This window comes from Talpa occidentalis, unplaced genomic scaffold (assembly GCF_014898055.3).
Source record: "Talpa occidentalis isolate TD23 unplaced genomic scaffold, MPIMG_talOcc4v2.1 talOcc4.3, whole genome shotgun sequence".
In the NCBI taxonomy this organism is placed as follows: Eukaryota; Metazoa; Chordata; class Mammalia; order Eulipotyphla; family Talpidae; genus Talpa; species Talpa occidentalis.
This window is the reverse complement of record NW_023603184.1, coordinates 83,168,767-83,194,446: the sequence shown is the minus strand read 5'-3', so window position 1 is coordinate 83,194,446 and position 25,680 is coordinate 83,168,767. Positions and strand designations below refer to the sequence as shown.

Here is a 25,680-nt window from a genome sequence, read left to right as displayed (position 1 = left end):
TATATGTAAGTTTAGACAGTTTTTGTGGGTGTGTTTTTTTTTTTTTTTTGAAGGGAGGATAGATATTTTGCTGAAATACCTAACATGGTAGCATGACCATTACTTGAAATAGAAGCAAAGATTTTACACTTGTGCTTATACTTGGCCCTTTAAAAAATGTATCTGAACTATTTTAGGAAAGTACTGTTTGCCTAAAAGGCATTGACTATGAAAGCACCTAAAGAACTCACTTGATGATTGTTTTGTTTTGTTTCCATTTAAAATGCCACTAAAAGGCCGAGTAACATAAGACCTATGGAAGATCCATCAACATCCAGGTATACAGATTAAAATACTGAGTAGTAACTACGTGACTTTTTCTTTTCAGTGAAGCATTTTCTACAGCAGATTTTTAAAAAATAAGTTAGCACATGTCGTACAAATGAAGCGTATGCCCAAATTCCAAAGGCATTTTTTTGAGGGGAGTAGGGATGTTCATGGTTCTTTTCCCATATTCCCTAATACAAAATTTTTTAAAATAATTTCATCTCTTAAATGGCTTAAACCAGTAACAGACCCTAGAAATCTGACTGAAGAACTGAGACTACAAGAGTGGGACGGAGAGAGAACAAAGTGGGGAGGAGCACAATATATTATTATGGGGGAGGACTTTGGTGCCTTCGTGGTAGGTGTGGTATGCTTAACACCTCAAGGAGGATGTCCTGTACCTCTAAATCATATCGCTGTTGTAAAGCAGTGCTGTCAGAAAAACAGTAATAATCAGTTGCTTAAAGGACAAGGGTAATCAACATCAGTAAAATAAAATCAAGTCTAAAAAGCCCATTTCAAGGGTAATGTAAACAAATACAGTTTAAAGATACTTTCACTTACTAAAGGAGAAATGTAGTCTTTCATAAACACAAGCAAAAGCCTATGAACTCCTTGGCTCATCATATTGGAGATGAGGAAGAACATTAGAGACGTCAGTGTAGTTCTTGTTTTGTGATCTCCATGTACTCTACCAAAACCAGGATCTTGTGAAAGATGAAAAATTTTCCAGGTCCTTTACACATGCCTATGAATGGCTGTGAGGAATCAAAATCTGTGGATCCAGAGTTGCTATGTCATATACTCTCTATTAACTTTTGAAGAATCAGTGGCTTGCAGAACACACCGAGGAAAAACAATTTCAGTCTTTCTGTGGAGATTCCATGCAGTCATTTTCATTTAGTTTAGAAGGCAAAGCAGGTTCTTTAAAAGGACCTAACTGCATCATCGCTCTAAAAATTGAGAATCCATTGTGCGAACTGTTGACACTCCATGTGATGTTGTAAGGCTTTTTTCCACCCTGTTTTCTTTGAAAACTGCAGTGTGAACAAAAGCCTTTGCAATACTAAAAATGTAAAGGAAAGCTAGCTTCCTTGATGATTACTCTTACTGTTAGACCTTAAGTGGCAATACCAGAATTTTCCATTCAATTGGCAAAGTAGTCATATAAGTTGGGAAGTACAGTTTGTATCTTTGACTATTAGCTAAGCCTCATTTTTCTACTGCCATGTGAAAAGACAAGCTCGCCTCATACTTCCTAAACTGCCAGGACCAATATAAATACTGTAGTGAGAATGTATGGACAACAGAGGAGGAAAGTGCCACAATTGACAGACTTCACTTTCAACCACTGTCCCCTCTCTTGCGAATCTCAAAGGTATAAAGCCTTACTATAAATCACAAAGCTACTATATTCCCCCTGTATAGCTAAAGAAAAACTGCATATGCAAATCATAACATAGTCATTTTTTTATTTAACTTGGGGATGTAATGGGGATAGCATACATTTTATTTGTACAATATTTAACAATCACTTATCCAAGGTGGGGTTTTATGGGGCTTTTTTTTTTTTTTTTTTTAGCTTTTTGTTAAATACTTGCAGAAAAAAATAGCAAGTACAATTTGACAGTAGTACAACAACCTGTGCCCAAAACACTGACAAGAAATACAGAGTAAAGCTAAAATAATTGTTTTACCAATATTTTGAGAGGTAACAAATAGAATATGGATTGAGACTGCATAAAAAATGTACTGCTGGTTGAATATCTGAGGTAAATGATGTTCAATCAAGATGCTACTTTTATCATTTTGCCCATAATTCAGTAAATAAATTTATGCACATTTTATCAAATGTTCCTAAAAAGTAATTTTTTAAAAAGGTAAAAAAGAGAAGCTGGAAAATATCTGTGGGTGAAGCGCTTTTTTTTTTTTAAAACAGTAATCAGTTTATTCTAAACTATCATCTAGCCAGGGATTTTTTTCCTCTACCACCTGCATTGTACTTAAATGTAGTTGTTACTTAGAAGTGAGGAAGGGGAAAAAGAGATTTTTTTAAATTTCATGATACTAGGATTCCATTTTTTAAATTCCAAACTTGGTGATGGTTTTTCCTGATTGTATTTTCAGAACATTACCATGAAAGATAGTGCAAGTTCATGGGACCAACAATTGTGAGGCACAGTCTCTGTTCTGGAATTCACAAGGTACCTGTAATAAAAACATTCAAACAAGAATCACACGTCACATGCTTAAAAACTTCCTAGCATCTAAAATACATACAAGAGCTGTGCAGGGCATAGACTTCGAATAAAGCCAAACACTGGTTAATCCATCAGTCCTATGGCAGTTGATCATAAAGCATCCCTTACACGAATGTGGGCCAGGTAAGAAGTGTAAGTTAGAGCAGCAGTTCTGATGGGTATCAGAAAGGCAAAATACAAGATAAATCATAAGCACCATACACATGAGGAAAAAATTCTTGGGGTCTCAGTTAACCCAAAAACAAAAGAGCCATTTTTCTCATACTTTGATCCTTTTTTTTTTTTTTCCTTTTTCAGTATCCCAAGCACAAACTTTTTGTGAACTTGCCCACTCTACACTGACTGTAAACCAAACATGAAAATGCCCTGCAAAAGAAAGTTATAACAAGACTAGGTATCAGGACAGGTAGTAACTGGAACATTCTTATTTTACTGCTTATAAAAAGTGTTTTTCTATTAATAGAAGTCTCAAAAGGATACAAGTTTTAAAATTGGTTAGCTAGTTAAATACAATACCCAGCATTTCTAAAAATTTTCTCTAACATGAGGAGAAAACTTCATTTTGTGAAGAAATTTATGTTTTTATAAAATTTCTCTCTAGTGCTCACATAAGCCAAACGGGATATTCCTTGGGTTCAACTTTTAAAAACAGGGTCAAATGTTTAGAACAGGTAGAAATTAGTCTTCAGGAAAGTAACAATTTTTACATATGCATATCTTGTTATTTTCCCTTCTTGATTACTTTCAAAGTAGAACAAATCAAGAAATTGTGAAGCCAGGTACTTTTTGATAAAGAGGCGAACTCAACATTGAAATAGGAATTCTTAAGAATACAGTGAAACCGTGGGCACGTATGTCACCAAGAACATAAAGTTCTGGATAGTGTGTGGCACACAGACAACAATGCTATTTACTCTTCTTTCCCTCCCTGTTTAAGAATCTGTTCACCTATGTATTACTTATAAATAATACAGTATTCCCAGAGATTAAGTGCATATTATATGTAAAATGTAGTGTACTGTGTGGTTAAATAACCATTTGAAGATAACACATTCACAGTGAGCTCCTGATAGTGACGTGTAAAAAGTTATTTTATAAAATTAATGTATGGATTTTAAAATGACCTGACAAAAGTACGTAGCATAATACTGGCTATTTGTTGGTCAGTAATCTTGAAATTAAGGAAATTAATGTGTTGCTTTGGCCTATATAAATTTGAGGAAGAATCCAATTATATTCTAATGTAATTGTTTTGAAAAGCACTTTGGCACCTACCTACCATCAATTCCATTTTCTTATCAAGGATAAGGCATGAAGCATCTTAAATTAATATCAGTTAGTTATGAAAGCAATTTGCAGGAGGAGGATAGGCTATGTTACTTACATATCAACATCGGTTACCTCTAAATGTCATTGCATATTTTAAGTTAGAAGTTTAACTTGTTATCCCTGATTTGTTTTAAAGCAGTAACATCTGAAATCTGTGCTTAAATCTTAAATCTCTGTCCTAGGATAATTCTTTACAAAGCACAGACATCAAATATTAATCTTGACAGGATGGCACCAAGCAGAAATAGAGTGATAAAGTTACAAGTCTCAAAGCAGAAAGTGAGGAATTTGGGTAATGACACTTCCTGAGGTGATCCTAAAACAGTGATAAAGAATGTCCCACACTGTTTAGTGAAAAGAAATAACTACAAATTTACATATATAAATAGGAAAAAAAAATCTATTTTAAAAGAATAAAAATGAAGAGCTTTCCAGTGTCACAGCTCACTTAAAAAATGTAAATCATGCTTTAAATTTTCAAATATTCCCCAAACACAGCACACCTTTAAAAAAAAATTAGAAAAAAAAAAAAAAAACCTTAGGTAAGTATGCAATATTTTGGGAACTGGATATAAGATGAAGCTTTTAAAACATGAGAAGGGGGAAATTATACCATTTTTTCATTTCAAAAAACAGCACTTTTTCCCTTATTACAAGCTAGCACAAGAAAATCTAAAACACTGCTTTACAAATGGCCACTTACTCTTGGCACTAATCATAGCTTACCTTTTTTTTTTCTTAAATAACACAGTGAATATGTAATACCTTGTTACAAAACATGGATCAATTTATTATTCAAATTTTGTTAGTGTTTTCAATTTTATAATTTAGCAACCGTGGAACTGAGGTATACCTTGTTGAGGGAGGTTAAAGTAATGCTTGGAAGCCTCTTTACTGTACCCCACTTTGATGACTTTGTTTATGTACACAGAACAGCAGCACACTAAACATTCACAAGCTGTGTCATATTGGCATTACAATAGTCATTTATAGAAACACAACAGCAAATGCAATAAAAACAAGTTACCCTTTTCAAAATCTGAAATGAAAAGTATTTGATTTAAAAAAAAAATAGCAGTAGTTCATTTAAGGAATTAGTGTCTTCTGACAGACATTAAGAAATCTGATGTCAGTTTTCAAACACTTGATTAGCCAGGTCCAAAAGATCCTCGATTTGGAGAGGGCCACATTCTTCATGTACACTTTTTCCAAAAGTTTCTTTATAGAGTTTGCAACTTTTCTCTTAGTCTCATGTCCTTCATGCCTCTGTTGCAGGCAGTGCCTTCAGTCTCCCAGAGCCACATTTTTAAATGAGGGTCGTCTTTCAGACGTGTCCAGGAGACAGCCTCCTCACTTCACACAGAAAATAAACTGTAAGCAGTTCTGTTAGCTCAGCAGCTCCAGTTCAGAGTCCTGTTTCTCAGTGTGTACACATGGTGCAACCATCATAGACTAGATTCTTTGGGAGGAAAGTCAACATTTGTCACCATTGTGACCACTGTTACAATGTCCTCTGTGGTAATGATATTTGTTAGTCTTTGCATCTGGGTAATTCTTTCACCTACACATCCAGCTGATAACCTGGCTTCTGCGTCGTGATCCCAACATTCTTCTATGGTTTCACAAAGCATTGCCATTCCCTAGGAGGGAAAAACATTTTTAAATACCACAGCAGTTTCTGTCTTCTATTAGAAAATAGAATTTTTATAGAGTAATTGCTATTTTAATTCCAAAAGTCCCTAATATTTTTTTTATAAATCAGGTCATCTCAATGCTAACCATTGAACTGCATTCAAAACCAAGGTTAAAAGGTCAACTAATTTTTGTTTTCTTCATATCAACATTTCTACCTTTCAATATATTTAAAAAAAGGGGGGGGGGGGAGAAAAAAAACATCCTCAAGGATTCTCTGCTTGGTTTTATCCTTGTTTCTAGTTACATCTAGACCAAAACAACAAGGGCAATATTCTTTTGTTCTCTGCCTACCTAGTTTCTAGTTTTGCTTCACTTTTAAAAATGGCACATGGGAAGATAGCAATCAGCCAAGTTACCTGACAACTGACAGGCTCAAAGCCAGGTGCTCCTTTTCCTGGAAAGTCTTCGTAATAGGAGACACTCGTCTGTACAGGACTACAGAGATGACAGGCCTATAAGGCTTTATGACTTTACCATACCCTCATCAGCATACAGGAATAGCCCTAATTCTATTGTTTCTAGAACTGAGGTACAGAATATCCTGTTTCACCTTCCAGTAGAAAAAGAAGTGTGCGGAAGTATTCCTCTCAAAAACATCTTATTGAAATTTCAAATGAAAAACTAACTTACAGCATGTTTCTGCCAATAATCTCTTAAAACAGGCCTCTTTTTTTTATGCACAACAACTTCCTGCATATCTTCAAGAGATGGATGCTGGCCAATTTCCTCCTCAAATGGCAACATGTACTCATCTACAGGTCCTAAAGTGTAAAAAAGAAAAGAAAAAAACTTTAATTCAAATTTTCCTGACTTCCAAACTGGAACTTGCTAAAACACATTCTGTATCACCTTTTCCCAAATGTTACATGTTAAAATGACAGAGCAAAATAAACTCCAAACCGTACTTTTACCACATAGTGACCCAAAATCTAACTTGGGGAAAATTTAAGTCTAATTTGGTGTATAACCTCTCTTGAGGATTGTATAGGAGCTTTATCTACTGTAGAAGTGTCTGTCTCCATCTGTATATAGGTCAGAGAGAGCCATAAATATTTGCCAATCAAGACATCCCTTTAAGGCACCCACTCTTTGAATTCAGATCAAACTAAACATTACTGAAGACTTTGAGTTTAATCTGTTACAACCATTATTCTGTGACACATCAAAACTCCTTACCTGTTCCACATGAGGTAATGTGCCCATTAGAGTCACACCTCTTCTCTACCCTTACAAGAGCTGCCAAAGATATGTTTAGTTGTAAAATAAGAACCATACTCTCCAAACAGGGTTCCCAAGAAGTCAGAATATATCTTCACAGATAAACAAGAGTTATTCAGGTGATACTTTTTTCCATAGGTATACTCGGATAAACGAGAAAATGCTGAGTTTAAATACCTGATGAGCACTTAATCCTGACCAGAAACTTTACATATACTATTAACTTCCATTTTATCTTCACACAGTGAAGGTGGCATTACCATTGTTTTACAAGTAAGAAAGAAGCTCAGAAATGTTTGCACAAAGGCTTACAGAGCTGGAATTGGAAACCACCTCTCTGAATGACTCTAAAGTCTGTCCTTTCAGTCAGTGTACAAACACCAGTCACTAATGAACAATTTCGGGAGCCAGATAAGTGTAAATGTAGACATAAACCTTATACAATTTCTTGAAATGCATTAAGTAATCCTGGATAAAATGTTACTAACAATGACTGGAAGAGACCATCTAACTCAGCCCTCTCTAATTATAAGAATTGTCTCTGCCTGGTCAGTCTCTGCACATTTCCAATGATTGAGTTCTGACATTATAAGGTGTCTATTCAATCTGTGCTATACCAAGTGGAGGTGAGCTGCACTGGCACTAACTGGCAGCTTTCAAGAAATTTATCAGGCCATAACCCAGACTTACTGAGCCAGAATCTAAATTTTAACAAGGTTCCCAGGAGTTTGATATGTATATTAAAATCTGAAAATCACTGAACTGAACCACCAACAAATTTTAAAGCATTCACTTTAGCAATGTTCACAATGTCCTCTCTGCCCCAATTTCTTATTTAAGAGTCAAAAACCCTGACTCTGCAATTAAGTATTTCAACGCACTTGTAGAGCATTTTAAAAATCTCCGATCCTTTTTCCATGAAAGCTTCCCTGATAATAACAGCCCCACTAATAAAGCCATTTTGCAAAACTATGAATTCCCATAAGACTCTAAATTTCTCAAATATATTCCTTCAAAAACATTTACTGAATATACCTATGTACCAGCACTAGACTAGATAATTCAGATTTAACCTTACTCTGTCCAAGATACATTTATCATCTTAACTTTGCATATCCTCATGACATGTAATCCAAGGGATTGCTTTGGAAGTTCTTATTAATGAAGTTCTTATGAAATATATTTTCCTATAATGTCTACCATCTGACCTACTTCTGCTTCCATAAATGCAAGTAATAAATATACTTCCTCTTCCACTTTGAGCCAAAATACAATGAACAACTTACTTTTCTTCACAAAGACTTCTAAAATTACAGCCAAATACTTCAACCTTTCTTAGGTTCTGGGTCCACTTCTTACCAAATCCCCAATCTTAAAAGAATGAATGGTTGTCCACTCCCGAGCACTGTCCACTAAATTTCTTTAAAAACAGTACCCCAAATTAAATTTCTTGTATCAAATGTAGTCTGCCCTGAAGTGAAAGACAATTATAGTACTCAGAAAATTTTCCTGTTAACATAGGTTAGGTTTGCTATGTTTTTAAATATTCAACACCATTTAGTCTATTGTCTTTCACAATCCATGGGAAGTTTTTAGATAAAATGAATGGAAATAAAACCAATCAAGCTAATTTACATTTGTTTGGGAGCTTAACAGGAAGTTTCTCTTATATTCTCACATCCAAAAAAGTGCTGTAACATAAATGAACACAATAGAGACCTTTCAAGGAGCACTAAATACTAAGTTCCTAAAGCACTATTTATAATTTGTCACACCAGGAATGCAGTGTGCAGATTTGTAATTACTCAATGCCAACATTTATAAGGCTTGAACAAAGACTTCAATAACATAAACAGAATAGGAATCCTTTAGAAGCTAGGTGCTATGCTCAGGAATGTAATGTTCACAATAATGTCTGAATCAGATCACACTTGCAAAGATTTAAGGAGGCAAAATTTAATCTGGGATATATAACCAGTTGCACCTCACAGTTCAATGTCATGGAGGATAGACTAAATTCAAACCCTTTACTTAGGTATATGTTGACATCACTGGAGTGCTGAACAGACAGCTTAAGTATCCTGGCTGGGGCGGCGGGGGGATGGAGGGGGGAGTCCTTGACCCTACACACATCTCTCAGACCCCAAGAGCTGACTTTAGAACCTGCAGGCAGAACCCATACAACCTAATCAAGTAGCAGCCCTCTCCCTACATCTGGATCAGAGTTTCAAATCTAGGTTCACTGGCTTAAAGTTAAAATAGGCAAGTCATTTAATTTCTACTTAAATTTTGATCTTCAAATTCCTTATCTTTAAAACAGGTAATACTACCTCCAAAGTTGTTTTAGGAAATAAAAGGCATGTGAAGTACCCAGAAAAACATCTGGCAGTGGTAAAGGATCAATACGTATCAGTACTTTTCCTCTCCTACTGCCCTGTTCCTTCCTTCTGAATTCTGTTTAAGCTACCGTGACTTAAAAGTCTCTTTTTTAAATACATTTTAAAATACTACCTTTGACACTAATCATCTCTTTTCACACATGTATAGTAGGTATGTATGTCTTTCTTAAAAATACTTTTTTCCTTACCATCGGCAGCAGTACAGCGAGAAGCCAGTTCCCACAGGACTAATCCCATGGCATACATATCTATCCTCAAAAATGCATCCCTTTGGAAGTTTATAGCACCCTCCAATACCTCTGGAGCCATATACCTCCGGGTACCAACCTAAAAAAAGACGGTAAAAGCAAACAGTATTCATTTGTTAACTTTACAAACATTTTATGGTTTTCAAAAAAAAGAAATCCAAACTAAATGTGGTCTAATATCAGTAAGTAACCAAATTATGATCACTGGACTGTAAGATCAAGTAGAATCTTAGTCCATATCAAGTACTAAAACATCTGAGACACTGAAAACAGCAGAAGTGTCCGTCAGGAAAGACTGCTTAAACAGGAGTACCATGTAGCTCCCAGTCATGAGGTAAGTCTTGAGGACTGATATGGATGGGCTTACAAAATTGCTATAGGATGAACAGCAAGGAACAAAGCAACATACATACTAAGAACTTTTCTGGGAACACTTAAGAAATTATTTCTACATTACATTAGTATAAACTTAGAAATTTTTCCCCCTTTGGAAGTAATCGTAAAACTCTGAACAGCAGCTGTTTGCGGGGAGGTACAGACTACAGCTAAAAGTTCTATACTTTCAAACTATCTCTTTTTTTGAGGGTTTCTCTCTTCCTGTATATCAAAGGAAAAAAGCTAATCGTAAAAAAAAAAATTAGTCATTAGAAAATTTTTAAAAAGCCATATTTATACAAAATACTCATTTACTTGTGAATTCTGTCTTGAAGTCCTTTATATTTGTTCCTAACAACTTAGCATTTCTTAGTAATGTAACTATGGTTAATAAGCTAGTTTTAATTGCTGCTTGCCAACATTCATATATAAATGCTTACGAAAAAAATTTTGGGATAGCTGGCTAGGTCACAATCTACTTGAATTTTAAGCAGACTTAGGAAACAGCCCAGATACTAGTATTTCCAAAATCATCCATCCTCAGGTGAATGTGATCTCTACTCCAGAAGCTGGGCAACTATCTGCAAATAAATAATTGGGAGGCTGTTTTTAATAAAAAACAAAACTAAAGTTTTAAGTTTTTAATTCCTTTAATATGGAGAACTTTTTAAAAAAGTGCTGCTTTGCTACTTTAAATAACTTCACATTTTATTTGTCATATGCAAGCATTTTTTAACAGTCTACTATTCTAAAGATAAATGTATGCCACCTAAGTACTTTTATTATGAAACTGTGACATATTTACTCCCTTTAGTGTAAAATGTTCTGTTTTATAAATTAATAACACAAAAATCTTACTTTTCCCCCAGTGTTCTTTCTTAGCTAAATATAAAATGTGCAGTAAACATGGCATTTTGAAATTTTCTGGTCCATGAACTCTAAAGTCAAACTGCTTATATAAGTTATTTTTACCTCATGTCACCTAATTATGAGGGCATTAAAAGTTAAGTATGCATTCCCCAATTTTCCCTCAAAAAAAAAAAAAAATTAGTGTTACGAGATACCAAAAGATTACTGTTGCCAGTATTTAGTCTTATGACAGCCAATCATACTTAGAAGTCTGTCCCTAGGCTTCCTACACAATCTCTGATCTTATTAATAATATTCTCCACAAAACCACCTGTATATCCAAATACATTTGGTATCAACTTTTTAAGAATTACATGCCTGCTAACCATTAATCTAAACTGAATGCTCAAATTGTCAGTCAAGGGCCTCCAAGGTGGTGCAGCAGGTTGAGCTCAGCACTGTGAAGCTGTCCGCAGCCTCTGCAGCACAGATTCGATTCCTGGCCGGCCAGGGAGATACCCACATGGCGAGGCAGACCTTGCCTGTCTTGCCTGTGCTTTCGGTCCGTCTGCCTGTTCTGCTCCCCGCTTTGTCTCTGGTGAATCTCACCGTCCTGCGCATCTGAGCTGCACCCCAGCTCTTGTATAAATAAATAAATCTTTTTAAAAAAACCTGTCAATACTGCCAAAATGTTCTGTGCATGATTCTTTAATAACTGCTTTTGGAGGTCAACAGAATATACTGGGGAAAAAAGAAAGCTGAGAATTGAGGACCTAATAATTTGCAGGACTTGAAGGTGAAAAAAATGATAATGCCAAAATCTAAATCAATTGGCTTTGTAAAGTAAAAGTACCTTTCAGATCAAACTGCTTTTCTTGATTAAAAAGTAATCTTGTGGGAATGAAAACACCTTTCTTAGCTTCATAGTTTCTAAGTAAAAATATATAATTTTTTTTTTCTTCAGCCTTTTTTAAGAGGCCAGATCTATGTATATCTTGACCAGAGTTAGGCACATCACTCAGCACTTAGAAGTGCTCTGAACTCTGGAGAGAATTCAGAGAAAAGCTATGAAGTTGATTAAAGGAGTTAACAAAGCAATAAAGATTAAAAAGCAAGAAACTATCACTGCCATTTTGAAAAACGGGCAATAACAAAGCAGATACAACAACAATGTAAACCTACTTTACCTCAATAAACAGAAAATGGAAAAGAAAAAAAAAGAAAAATGAACAGTAATATCTTAATACATGGTAGCATGAATAGTGACTGATTATTTTTCTGTTTCTCCTAGTGAAAGAATTAGCAAGTTAAAACTACTGTGATAATACTAAGAATTCCCTAAGAATGAAGTCTATTAAGAGGTGAATTCTCTACCTCCCTATTGTTAGGGATTAAGTCTCAGCACTATCACCACTACAGCCTAGCCTGAATTCCATCCCTGGCCAGGGAGCTGACCCACATATGATGCAGCAGACCTCTCCTGTCTTGCCCCCTGTGCCCCTTAACAGTGTATTTCAGCAAATCTGCCTCTTCTGCTCCCCATTCTGTCTCTGGTGAATACTCTCATGACCCGCACCTCTGTTCTACACCCCAATTCTTCTACACAAAAATTGAAAAAAAGGGGGCAGGCGTGAATTCACTAGTATCCCATGACATGCATCTAGGTTGTTTCATGAGTTGCTTAATCTAAATCACTTGAGGTCCTAACTATCCGTCACCACCATTTGAAAATGTCTTCCTTGGCAGTTTTAACATATTTGAGAGCCATTTTGTATTAAATGCTTATGAAATAATCACCACAATAATCTTAAACCAATTCAATCCAGATATGTGATTCTAAAAACATGAAAACATTGTTTTTCGATGAGTTTAGTTATCGTACTTACCTGTCCATGGGTATCACCTGCAGACTTGCCAGCCTCAAACTTTAATGCCAACCCAAAGTCAGCAATGCAAGCTGTCAGATTGTTTTTCAGCAGCACATTTTTACTTTTGATGTCCCTTACAAATAGAAAGATAGACATGTTCAAATTAAGTTCAAATGAGTTATCTTTAAATTTTTTTTACTGAAAGTGTTAGGGGACAACTACCAAAGAAAGTGTGAAATTGAGAGAAAGAGGGAGAAAGAGCGTTAAGTCTCCAAATAACCTGAGGCACAAGAGTACAGTGACGAACTCCCATTTATAACATGGGCAAGAGGAATTCTCTCTAAGAAGGTTTATAATCAAAAAATACTGTCCAGCCTTTAGGTATGTTATCTATATCATTTCTACCTATCAATCATAAAATTGCTGGATTTAAAGATAATGAGAATATTTTGGAGTCTATAGTTAAAACTCCCATTAAAATGGAAATTAAAAAAACACAATAAAAAAATTTCTAACAGCAACTGAAGTGGTTCTCTTGCCACTGGTTTTGCCTACATTTTAGAATGGTTCCCTATTTTAGTGATTTTTTTTTTTTTTTTTTTTTTTTGTGGGACCCTCGCTGGCGGCCGGGGATTGAACTGGCGCTACAGAGGCTGCAGGCAGCCTCACAACCCAGCGCTCAACTGCTGCGCTACCAGGGGAGGCCCTATTTTAGTGATTCTTATATTCATCAATCTAGTTGTAGAAAAGCATCTCTGAGAATGTATAATAGGTTGAAAGTTTTCACCATAAGCATATACTACTCCACTTACATTCTGGTGTTCTGAAAGAACAGCCATTTTAAGGCACTCAAATCTACACACTAGCCTCAACTGGTTCATTTCAAAGATTGCTGTCCCCTAGCTAAATATAATCTGTGCCATGAGCAATGGTTAGTTATATGTACAGAAAGAAGAGCAGAATAGAAGAGGAATAGGTAGACACGCAAAATGCTATAAAAACCAATCAGTTTTAGACTCAGATTGTTAGTGTCCCTACTGGTAGTAATTTTAGAGGATTCCAAGGGATTAGTACCCTACAGAGCTAGGTAAGGCAACCAAAAACTCATTAAGAGGCAATATGTACCAAGGTGAGAAGAAAGAACTATTTCTGGGCAGAGGTGGTTTAGGTTTGCAAAATCAAATCTGTATTAAAATTGGATTAAGTGTAGTACCTCCCACCTCTTGCTGGCACTCATGTATGAGTTAAATGAATTTTGGCCTACTTTTAAAACCATCTTTTCTTTTTTCTTAAGATTTATTTATTTATGGATCCAAGAACTGGTGCCTAGGCCAGAGGTGCGGAGGGGTAAGAGAATTCACCAGAGACAGAGTGGGGAGCAGAGAAGGAGGATCTATTGAAATACACTGTTGAGTGGGGCAGTGTGTGAGACAGAAGAGGTCTGCTGCACCATGTGGGGTAGCTCCCTGGCCAGAGATCAAACTCTTGCCACAGTGGCTGGCTATAGCATGATAGCGTTTTTTTCCCCCTCCCCAAACACTGAAAGGACAATTTAGTAATAAACTAAATTGGTTCAAAGGATGCCTCCCTCAACTTCAACTCAAGTAAAGGTGATAGGATATTCAGAACACAAGCAAAAATAAACTCAAAGTTCCTCCTTGATTACATCCCCTCATACCATTTAAATCATCTTTGAATTTGTTTTAAGGTAAAACCAATTTCTCTGAAATAGAGAAAATACACTTTTATTTATTAACCATGCTTTCAGAAACGAGACAAACTGAAATATAAATCAATAATTAAATTTGTTAATATATTTGAAAAATATGAAAATCAACTGCCTCTTACATAGCATGATTAGATAGCCAGGGAAAATATTTCTCAGGAGATTAAAAGTTTAAATAATAAGCAGATACTGAATTATTTGGGGGAAAAAAATAAATTTAGCTCTACCTGTGAGATATGGCGGGTTTGTGGCCATCTTTTAGGCCAGGTATATCCTCATGTAAATATGCCAATCCTCTAGCCATGGTTTCTGCAATATGACACAATTCATTCCAAGAGACCACATTAGCCTTAAGAAAGTCTGACAGTGAACCCTAAAGAAAGGGGGGGAAAAAAACAATGTATGCTCTTGACAAAGCTGCATGTACATGGAGATTTTCCTTTTTCCTTTTAAATAGTTATGGAAGGCAACATGTCTGTCTTTTTGATAAATAACATCCAAAAACCAATCTTTCTGGAATGATTTAAGTTTCACATTAATAAACATTTGACTAGAAAGTAATACCACATATCCTTTAAGGTCTACTATAAGCAAAATTGGTCAGTGTCCCGCTATTTAGAAGCCAAAAGTTACTAAAAAAGAATAGTCAAAATCTAATATTCTAGAAAGTGTTCTAAAAATTAAAATGCACTGACTATAGAGACATTCTATCATAGGAGTAGCAGTAAACTGAGACACATAACAACCAACATAAAGAATCTATAGATTGCTGCCATACTCTTGGTTAAGAACTAATAAAAGACACGCTTATATCTGACAATGATGAAACAAATTACCAAGGACATTACCAAAATTTCCTATTTCATTAATGTGTACTACTCAATAGAAAAACTGAGGAAAAAGCATGTGTGCTTTGATGATAATTACCTTATAAATTAGTGATAGACCGAAGATCAGAGAAGTTTCGTGAGTCTACTTTTGTTGCTAAGCTACACTGATTAAAAAGTTTTCAGCCACAACATTCAAAGTGGAAAAAAAAATGGTTCATGTTATCAAAATGGATCATAAATGGAAAATTAAAATTACTAAGCACTGGCTATTCTAAAACAAATACATGTAAGAGAGGCTAACTGCAGCACATAAATTTAGGGACAAAAGAATGATATTGTAAGTAAAGGATTAGGTGAAAAAGCTGCTAGCTCTGCTCTTTCATTAAAATAAATTATCTTTTTAAGAAAGATTTTTATTTCCTATAAGATGTCTAAGGAATTTGTAGCCAACATGAGGTAAGTCAACCCTAACTTTTACTGAGTTAAAATGGAAAGTAATTTTACCTTTTCATGAAATGCTGTGATTAGCCAAAGATCCACATCAACACTAGTGCCTCGTTTTTCTGCCCCAATGAACTGTAATATGTTCTCATGTTTCATTCCAGGCAAACTATAGACCTCATATTCATTTTGCCATGATTGTTTGTCCTAGAGTTTAAAAAGAAAGAACAGTAAGAAAGCAAAGAATACAGGCTAATAAACCACATCTAAGAGATTACTCAAAGGTAAGTTCAAAAAGAACATTTAAAAATAAAGCTAAGTACTAAAAGATTCTTTGGTTTGGTTTTGTAGTTTTTTTTTTTTTTTTTTTTTTTTTAGTAAAAGGAAACCCTTATAATAGTCAACAGTTTCATACCAAGTGCCTGCCCTGTGCCATTCCCTCCAAACATACTTTCTGTGTCTCTGAGTTTGTAAACATATGAGCTGATCAGAAATGCTGCATTTCTGTATGCGCAGAGTATATATAGTTAGTACTACAGTGTAATTTTATCAACTGAAAAGTTACTTGTCTTACCAGAATAATCTCCCTGAGAGATGAAATTCCCTGAGAAAGAATAAACCTCATCTAAGGATGAAAAAGTTTTCTTTATTATATCAAACACTTTCAACAAAATGTTTAGAATACCCTACAAAGACAAGATAACAATGTGGTAAAAAAATGCAATGAAATTATTTAAAATGCAAAGTACTCATTTGTGCTTGCAAAGGCTAATGAAAAGGGGAAGGCAATAGCACATAAGGGTTAGAAACCTTCAAACTTTTAAGTACCTTGGGCAAGGTACAAAATCATTCAGTTTCCTTACTAGCAAAACAGGGGCTGTAGTGTCTGCCTCATAGGACTGTTGTATTAAAATGTATACTGCTTGTTGGTACATATATACCATGGAATATTACTCAGCATTCAAACAAGATAAACACATGCAATTTGCAGCAACATGGATGGCACTGGAAGGGATCATGCTCAGCGAAATAAGCCAGAAAGAAAAAGAAAAATACCGGATGGTCTCACTCATAGCAGGAATCTAGAAAACTTAAATAAGGGACCAGGAAAATGAATAACTATAAGAAAGTGAAAATCAAAATCAACAAAAAACTATGAACCAGAGACACTTTTTGGGGGGGGGGGCGGGAGGGGAAGGATTGGGGTCAGAATGGGGGGGGTTGAAATTGTATGGGGAATATAAAAATAAAATTTATTATTTAAAAAAATAAAATTGATCTTCACGACAAAAAAAAAAATGTATACTGCTTGTTATATGTCTGGGTAATATATGAACACATTAATAGTGAGTACTCCCATGTAAAGTATTTCTATATGACCCAGTAAATCATTCAATAAAATGTCAGCTACTGTTATTACAGTTGTTGTTGCTCTTAATATCATTTAAATGCCTTTCTCTGATTTTTAAGCTCCTTCACACCCTGATTATATTTGTGAATCTTAGCACAACAGAATAAACTCTTCCTTGAGAACTAAACTACTGCATAGAGTATCTGCAGTGCTACCAAAAAAAAAAAAAATAATAAACTTCACAGAATCTAGGAAACAGGCTTTAGAGGAAGCAGGAAGGCACAAATCTACATATATTAAGATAAATAGGATGATTATACTGTATGGGTATCTCTGAATTTATAGAGAATCCAATGTCTAGGTGCAGTGGTGAAGCCTGCACCACAAAGCATAACAACAACTCAAAGACTCATTAGACCTGGGTTTCATGAAGTAAGCCTCCTTTAAAAGAAAAACAATACAATAGTAAACTAACTAGACTTGATTTTCTGTCTTTGAAAATTCACCCAGGGCCTCCCTGGTGGCGCAAGTAGTTAAGCACTGCACTATGAAGCAGTCCTCAGCTTCTGCAGCATGAGTTCGATCCCTGGTAGGCCAGGGAGCAACCCACATGGTGCAACAGACCTCTCCTGTCTCGCCCACCCACTGCTTCCCTGAGTCGTGTACTTCGGTCAATCTGCCTGTTCCGTTCCCCACTCTGCCTCTGGTGAATCTTTCACCCCCCACATCTCTGACCTGTACCCCAGCTCTTATATGCATAAATAAATCATAAAAAAAAAGAAAATTCACCGAAAAAGTCTGAAATGATTACGTAAACACTCAAGGTAGAACAAAAACAAAGCAGTCCAGTAATATACCTTCAAAAAGCAATTTTGAAACAAAGCCCACTATTCTTTCCCTGTTCTGTTTGCTTTTTCTGATAAGGTCAATGAGATGTAAAATTTTAACCTATCAATGAATTCCATTTTTCATTGGCATCCTCATCTTCACTTAGCATTTCTATAGAATTTTTATTGGCAGATCTTCTTCTTTAAGCTAATTTATTGTAATTTCACCATTCTGAGCAATGATTTTTGTACCATTAATGCCATTTCTCAGATGGAAAAAACACATATAAATGAGCTAACTGCTTTTTGCAGTATCACAGAGAACCACCTTGAAACATACAGTTTGTTTTCAGACTGATTCTGAATTACAATAACCTAGCCAATTGTGTATTTTTTAAAAAACATAGGCAGATTAGGAAAATGCAGTAACCATACCTGTATCGGAAATATTTTGACAGCTACATATTCATTAAGCAATTGGGCTTTCCAAACACAACCAAATCTTCCCCTTGCTTTCACTTCTAGCAATTGTAGTGGCTTCAAACCTAGTAATGGAGAGGGTGGGGGTGGTCCTGGGTCCTATAGATAAATAACAACATTATTATTAAAAAGCAGCACATGATAATTATGTGTATCATTCAAAATATAAGAAGAAATAGTATACTGAGGAATCAACTGACAGAAACAGTAAACACAGTTGACATTAACTTCAATCTTGCCAAAACAGTTCTCAAGCATTACTAATTATATTGTTCACAAGGCAAGCAATTTGAATTGAGATTTTTAAAATAGCATTCAGGAACAACTACTATATAGGTATCACATGAGAAAAAATCTAAATTCTTTCTGATCTAGTCTCACTAACTTTTCCCACTAAGATTTTCTGTAACTTCTAGGATACTGCTACAAGTATTTCATTGGTTTCATCAGTTGATACTCTCTTACTTGATGAAGATTTGAAAAGCACCAGAAACAGAACATTATGGCTATATGTCTCAAAGAAAACAGCAAAATCTACTTTCCCCAGTGACTTTCAATCTCTTTTCATTCACCTCAGAAAATACCCATTCTCAAATACATTGTAGGTAGATATATTAAATACAAGCTCATAAAAGACATTGATGTTGCTATAATCAAAATGCTCATCCATTCTAATTTTTCAACCAATTAATAATTTATCCTTTCCCAAAATTGAGATAAATATTTTTAGTGTTCTAAGGCTGATTGGCAAAGAAAGTACAAATAACCCAAAAGTGAATAATCATCATAGTAGATGAAAAGGTACTGTAAATAAATTAAAAATATGCTACTATAGTTAATATAAAAATTGGAACAAAGACAGCGTTTACAAATCACAAGGGGACCCTCCCCATACAAAGCAGAATAGCAAACCTTCACAAAAAGCATTGTATCAGTTTTGTATCTGCAACTAAAGGGAGATATTGGAAACCTTTGGAAACCTTACAGAGAAAAAGAAATAAAAATGTTTGAAGGACTGTATAATGAGTACTATAATGAGGAACTAAACTTCCTGTGCAATAACAACAGATATTATGACACTGGGTGGGACTTAAGAAACTTGGAAACAACATGTTACCTCTTTCTGACTTTCCTCCACCTTTTTGTTTTTTTTTTAATCTAATGCCTCAAGACTTAGTGTAGGTGTTATTTATTCACTGGTACAATTCAAAATTTTTAAACTTGATATCTACATTAAAGATACTCAACAATAAAAATACTGCAAGGAATTAAACAGGGAAAAAATGTAATTTCTTCTTCTAAACTAGATAATATTATATTGAGATTGCTATTTTAAAACAGTAAGATAAACTAGAAAACTTCTTGTGACCTATTTCAATCTCAGGTGTTTCTTTCTAAAATGTCTATAAAAGTTGTTTTTCCTTCACACATTGATACATGAAAGATTAACACAGCTAAAGAATGTTTAGTTAAATAGAGTGACAGGTCAAGGAAATCAGATACAAATGTTATAGAAGTATGATTCTTAAAGTCAGGACGTTCAGTGAGAAGGAACACAAGAATCTGGAGAGTTTTGATCAAAGCTACACCATCCCTATACATTCCTGGACAGATCATTTCTATCTGTAATAAGAGATTTTACTGACTGGAATAGTATATTGCTTATGTGAATGTGGAGATAACAGGGGGGGAAAAAAAGTTGAAAACTACTCTTCAACAGACAAAGCCACTCAATCTTCACAGTCCAGGAATTATTGGATAACTACATAAAAATTATGTCAACTAAACAGAAAACATTCAATTAGAAAAACTTTAACTATAATGTGACTGTTAACGCTGTCTTCTTTAACAAAGACATTATAAAGTAAAAAAGTTCAAAGCAGGGATGCCAAAAACTAAAGTATTCTACAAATAAGGGCTGAAAAACTGAAAAGGAAAAATAACCAGGTAAAAAGTTGTTGGCTCTAAATGTGAAACACTTAGATTTTTAATAACTAATAAAAATTGATAGATCTCTCTCCAAATAACAAACACATTACCCATTCTCTATTCTAAGGAATACAAATCATATGGTTATAATTCAGTCTATAAAATAGGATTTAGATAATTTAACCCACATCTCAAATTAAGAGTATGCTGAAAGTTTGAAATATAGTTTCAGTATAATATTAACCTAAATTTTAGGAAACACAATAATATCTATAAGAAAATAAATCACTGAATATTTTCCAAATGCAGAGGCTAAGTTCTCCTAAGTTTCAAGGCTCTATTCAGCAAGTTTCTAAGCTTCTGTTACTTCAGTAACAAACTTTAAATCACTCTCCTAATGATATTACCATTACATACAACAGCCTATAAACACACTGGTTAAAATTACTTACAAGTGAAAAATTTAATTTTTTTTTTTAATTTTTTTTTTTTTTTTTTTTTATAGAGGCATGTTTTATTTATTTATTTTGTTTGTTTGTTTGTTTTGTTTATACATGCACTGGGTACAGTCAGAAGCGCGGGAGGGTGAGAGAATTCACCAGAGCCAGAGCGGGGAGCAGAGCAGGCAGAAGGACAGAAGTACACTGCTGAGGGGAGCAGCGGGCGGCAGGAGAGGTCTGCGCGCCATGTGGGATCCTCCGCCGGTGGCCGGGGAGCAGCCGGGGATTGAACCGGTGCCGCAGAGGCCGCGGGCAGCCTCGCAACCCAGCGCTCAACCACTGCGCCACCGGGGAGGCCCACAAGTGAAAAATTTAAAAAGAACAATGACATTTTCAAAAGATGAGAAAAAGATCTGCTAAGGTATATTCCTATAATGTCAAAACCTAGAGATGGTAGCATCATTACACTAATTTACCCACCAAAAAAACTCAATGCTTGATTCTAAGAGTAAAGATTTTAAAAATATTTATGCTTTTTAAATATATGAACACCGGGAAAACAATTCAGACTTAAGCTTCATAATGACAGCAACATTCTGATGGTAACCACAAAACATGGGTTTGTCCCACTACACAGAAAAACCACTTCGGGGTGGGGAAAAAATTATAAGGACTTCAGAATTCCTGAAAAATTTTCTTAAGTTTTCAGTGATCTTGCAATATCCATGCTATTTTGCACAATTAAAAAGGCATGCATTAGAACACCGTTACAGGTATGTATCTTCTTGACCTATCTGTAGGTGAAAATCATGGCATTGGAAGGCATGATGTTGAGAAGCGACAAATGATAGTAGCTAGAAATTGTGCCCCCATGCAGCACTACTACCCAACATCATTAATATAACAACACAGGAATAAATTATTAGAAGAACCGCAAAACAGTTTGTGATCATTTTACTTATTCTAAGTTCTCCACACAAAAGATGAATTCTAATCTAAATAAAGTCTTACACCTCCAGACAGCAAGAGATCAAATTAATACTTCTCCAGCTAGTACATGTGCTAAAGATTAAAGATGCCAAAGATGAAAGAAACTATCTGAAAATACAGCTTTCACATTAAAAGATAATGCTCTGACCCAAAAGTCAGCCTATTAAAAATAAGCACATGCTGACATTTAAGCTAATGACATACTGTAAAATTTAAGCAATACAAGATTTTTAAGACAAAAAAAATCTAGCTTTTAGGTGTTGACGTCTAATCAACTGAAACAGTTGCTTCTACATTCCACCTTTGTTAAGTATAAATACTATTAACAATCCTTCAAAACCAAAAACTATTACTATGGCAAATCAATCATATTTTTATGTTTTAAAAAAGCCTTCAAAACATAAATTTATAAACTATAAAGGATGCACAAGAAAGCAACAACAACAAAAAAATCTAAGAACAAAATGTTTAATATGCATCCACAAAAAGTTTCACAACCATAAAACAAACATCAATGCATCTTACCTCTATCATTATATGAAAGGCGTGCTTGTGAAGAAAAAACACAAGGCAAAAGAAATTACGATTTATATCCAGAATGAAATGAAAAATGACACATCATTTACAAAAGTAAAGAAAGGAGAATAATGATTTAGCTTGCTAAAAGTTGGCAATGATCCAATGTATAATATTTTTAATAATAGGATTGGGAACATTTGCCTTATGAACAGAGCAAAGTAATATTTAAAAAAAAAAAAAAATCTGGGGTATTACCTATCAGATAAGGGGTAGTAATAAGGTGATGACTCTAGTATGTCCCCAAATTACCTGAACCATGGACTTCAAGCAAATAAACTAACCCAACTCTTCAATAATTGTTACTTATTTTTCTAAGACGTTCTAGAGTCTAAAATCTAAGAGCAAAAAGAGCATTTTGAGATGTGTTGGAAGTGGCTTCTAGACACCAGAGGGCAGTATTGCCTTTACTAAAAACTGTAAATACGGCAGTGAATTTTTACATAGCTAGAATTAAATTTCTCTGAGCACACTTTCTGATAGTTGCTTAAGAATCTTTAGGAGTTTTCTCCATCCTTAACTGCTTCGCTTACTTCCCTCTCATGGAAGGCAACAGAATCATAACAGACAGAACAGTGTTTCTGGTGTCTGTATGAATATGTGTAAATTGAGACTGAGGAAGAATACAAAGATCAACCAAATTAAACAGAACATAGTGACAGACCAGAACTATTGTTATAACCTACTTCCTTAGCCACATCAAGAGTGAAGAAATCAAGTAATAGCCCTGGGAACAAGTATCCATAAATACCTTCAGTCTGAGAATAGATACTGATTGCAAACAAAAAACTTTCATTTCCCAGTCTTCTCCCACATTGGTAAGGGTCTGAATTTAAAAATACAAAAAATATTGTAACTAGTATAAAGGAAGGCTAGGGATCCCTCCAATCACTGATTACTTCCACCAGTTTCCAACTTTTCTACGTTATTTCTACAGAGAACAATAGCACTGACAAATATATATATATATGACAACTCATTTCTCTGTACCAGTTGCTTAACTAGTTTTTCTTCCTTCTTGATTTTTTCCCTGTGATAACCATTGAGGATTATTTTTAATTCATCTTAAAGGCTGAGCTAATCCTACTATCAAAACACCTTATCATGATGCAGGAGTAAAATTCATCCCTTAAAAGATACACATGCCAAATAAACAATAGATGATAGTTTCCTAAAGCTAATGGATCCTCTCAAATTTTGTTTTTATTCAAGTGCTTTCAGAGATAAAGATGCCACTGTAATAACACTGCAAGTAGGTACTATCCATACATAATCTTTGCAGAAAGCATACCTTTGCTCAAAATACTTCTCAATAAATGAACATTAGAACAAACTATATAGCATGATCCAAGCTACACAAGAAACACCAAGAAGAGACCTCAATGTAAAAACTGTTACAAAATAAGAGACAAAACACAATCTTAAAAAATTCATCAAAACATAAAAAGTAACCAAACAAAAAAGTCTGGATTCACAATTGGAAAAGGTAACTTGAATATCATGTGCTATTAACTGGCAATAATAGTAAAAACCAGATCAGCACATTAATGTCAAGCAACTAAGTTGCTGAATGTAAAAGAGGTTGCTGCTTATCATTTAAAGGGGGTAGGGATTAACTATATATAGCTAAACATCACAAAAGAACAAATAGTACTTCCTTATTCATTCACTATTTAGTAAGAACTTTGTAATAGGCACTGACTATCCATGCTCTCATGATTGTCACTATAAGGAAGAAAGACTATAAAGAATCGTAGTAATGAATACATAACTACAAGAGCAACAAGAAGGAATTCTGTACCTTAAGCACTGGCAGGTAAAATGAAAAGATTTTCTTCAGCACCCATGAGAAATGGAGAAGTACAAAAGGCGGGCATATAAGACGACAAGTAGTACCGGAAAACATCCTAAGGTTCTGGAAGGCAATTGTGCTCACTATACCACCAACATATACAACACCTTAAGTTCCTGACTTGTACAACCAACTGGGTACTGGTTCCAGTTTTTGAAAGCTAGATTTAAGAGAGAAGATCATTACCCAGGAATGTGAAGTGCTTGGAGACAGTTAAATGGATACATTTAGTTATATAGATGGATATGCAGAACTAGGATACAAAGAAATCTTCTTAGAAATGTGAGTTTTGATTTATTTATATACTATAAATATATACATTGAGTCATCAATCAATAACTGATAGGCTCTTGGAAAACTGCAACTTTAAGCAAAATGATCTATAATGAAACCAGTTCCTCAAATAATGTAGTTCTGCTCAACATCAGCAGGGATATTTTTTTCTCATTAACATTATAATGAAAAGACATTTGAATGAAACAATATTTGGAGGCCAGGTATATATTATATGTATTACAAATTTTCTCTTTATTACTTGAACCACTGTAAGATTTTTACATACTGTATGCAACCATTCCTATAAACATTATTATAGAGAATCTACATATATTTATTTTTTAGATACCTCACTCAAAAACTCAGAACTATCAACAATAATTAATGTCTCCCTCGCTGAACACTTGAAAAGCGACAAAATCTGAACTTGTCTCCTCTTAGTTACTATCTTAAATTTTGAGAAACTTTACAATGCTAATTGGAAAAAAGAAGACTATTGGCAGCATATAGAAGCAGGTATTATAAAGAAATAATATAGTATGTGTATAAGGACAAATATTTTTGAGCTAAGGACAGCAAGTCATTATATATTAATGTTCCATAACACTGATACTGTCAAATGCACAGCCATTGATTCTATTCAATTATATCTTCAAAATTCCTTTGTGATGTATAACTCTGAATTCCTATAGTTTATCTCCTCTAACTCCTGAAAGCAAAAACAGACCAAAGTATATGAAAAAAGGATTCTCGATAAGTTCCCTAAGACATAATTAGCACCACAAGGTCATCAATACTGGAGTTAAAAATATGGAAGAGATGGAGTCATGCTCATTCTCCTTTTGGTTGCTACTCAGAAGCATCAGATTTATTATTGGGTACAGAAAATTTTTTTTACTTATTTTAGCATTTATATTCTGTAAGTGAAGTTATTAAAAAAAGGGAAAAGACATACTATGTATCAATAAATTGTGATGTGGTAAAATTATTATGTAAAACCTTTAAATTAATTTATATACTGATCCCTTTATCCTACTTTAGTTTCCATGTAGCCCACCTAATTATTTAGACAACTGAATTAAAATTATTTCAATGTATAATACTGATTGGATATAAATTCCCAGGTTTTGCCACTAACTAGGCTGACTCCAGGTCAAGTCACTTCATTTATCTGTACTTCAATATTCTTATCAATAAAATGGACTAGGTAAAACAGAACCTCTAACATGGAGTGTTGAAAGATTAAATGAGTTAGTATGTCTAAGATGCTCTATTGTACGGCTTGACAAAGTACTTAAACTGAAATCTTATTACAGTAAATTAATTTCAAAGCATTGACTTAAAACATACCCAAAATAATTTCAATAGAAAGTATTCCTTTTGAGTACAATTCTGAAATTGTTAACTACTCTGT

At 34.5% G+C, this 25,680-nt stretch overlaps 1 protein-coding gene across 1 annotated transcript in view; it reads right to left on the bottom strand.

Annotated features, from left to right (window-relative positions):
* Window positions 1-1,739: 1,739 nt before the first annotated feature.
* ACVR2A (activin A receptor type 2A) overlaps window positions 1,740-25,680 on the bottom strand; it is an 85,655-nt gene continuing 61,714 nt past the window's right edge. Inside the window, exons 5-11 of the mRNA XM_037523302.2 lie at window positions 18,159-18,302; window positions 15,609-15,752; window positions 14,502-14,647; window positions 12,567-12,681; window positions 9,397-9,535; window positions 6,222-6,352; window positions 1,740-5,536 (exon numbers count right to left, since the gene is read on the bottom strand). Coding sequence (XP_037379199.1) covers window positions 5,342-5,536; window positions 6,222-6,352; window positions 9,397-9,535; window positions 12,567-12,681; window positions 14,502-14,647; window positions 15,609-15,752; window positions 18,159-18,302 — 1,014 coding nt within the window. The 3' untranslated portion in view covers window positions 1,740-5,341. The remainder of the gene's footprint in view (window positions 5,537-6,221; window positions 6,353-9,396; window positions 9,536-12,566; window positions 12,682-14,501; window positions 14,648-15,608; window positions 15,753-18,158; window positions 18,303-25,680) is intronic.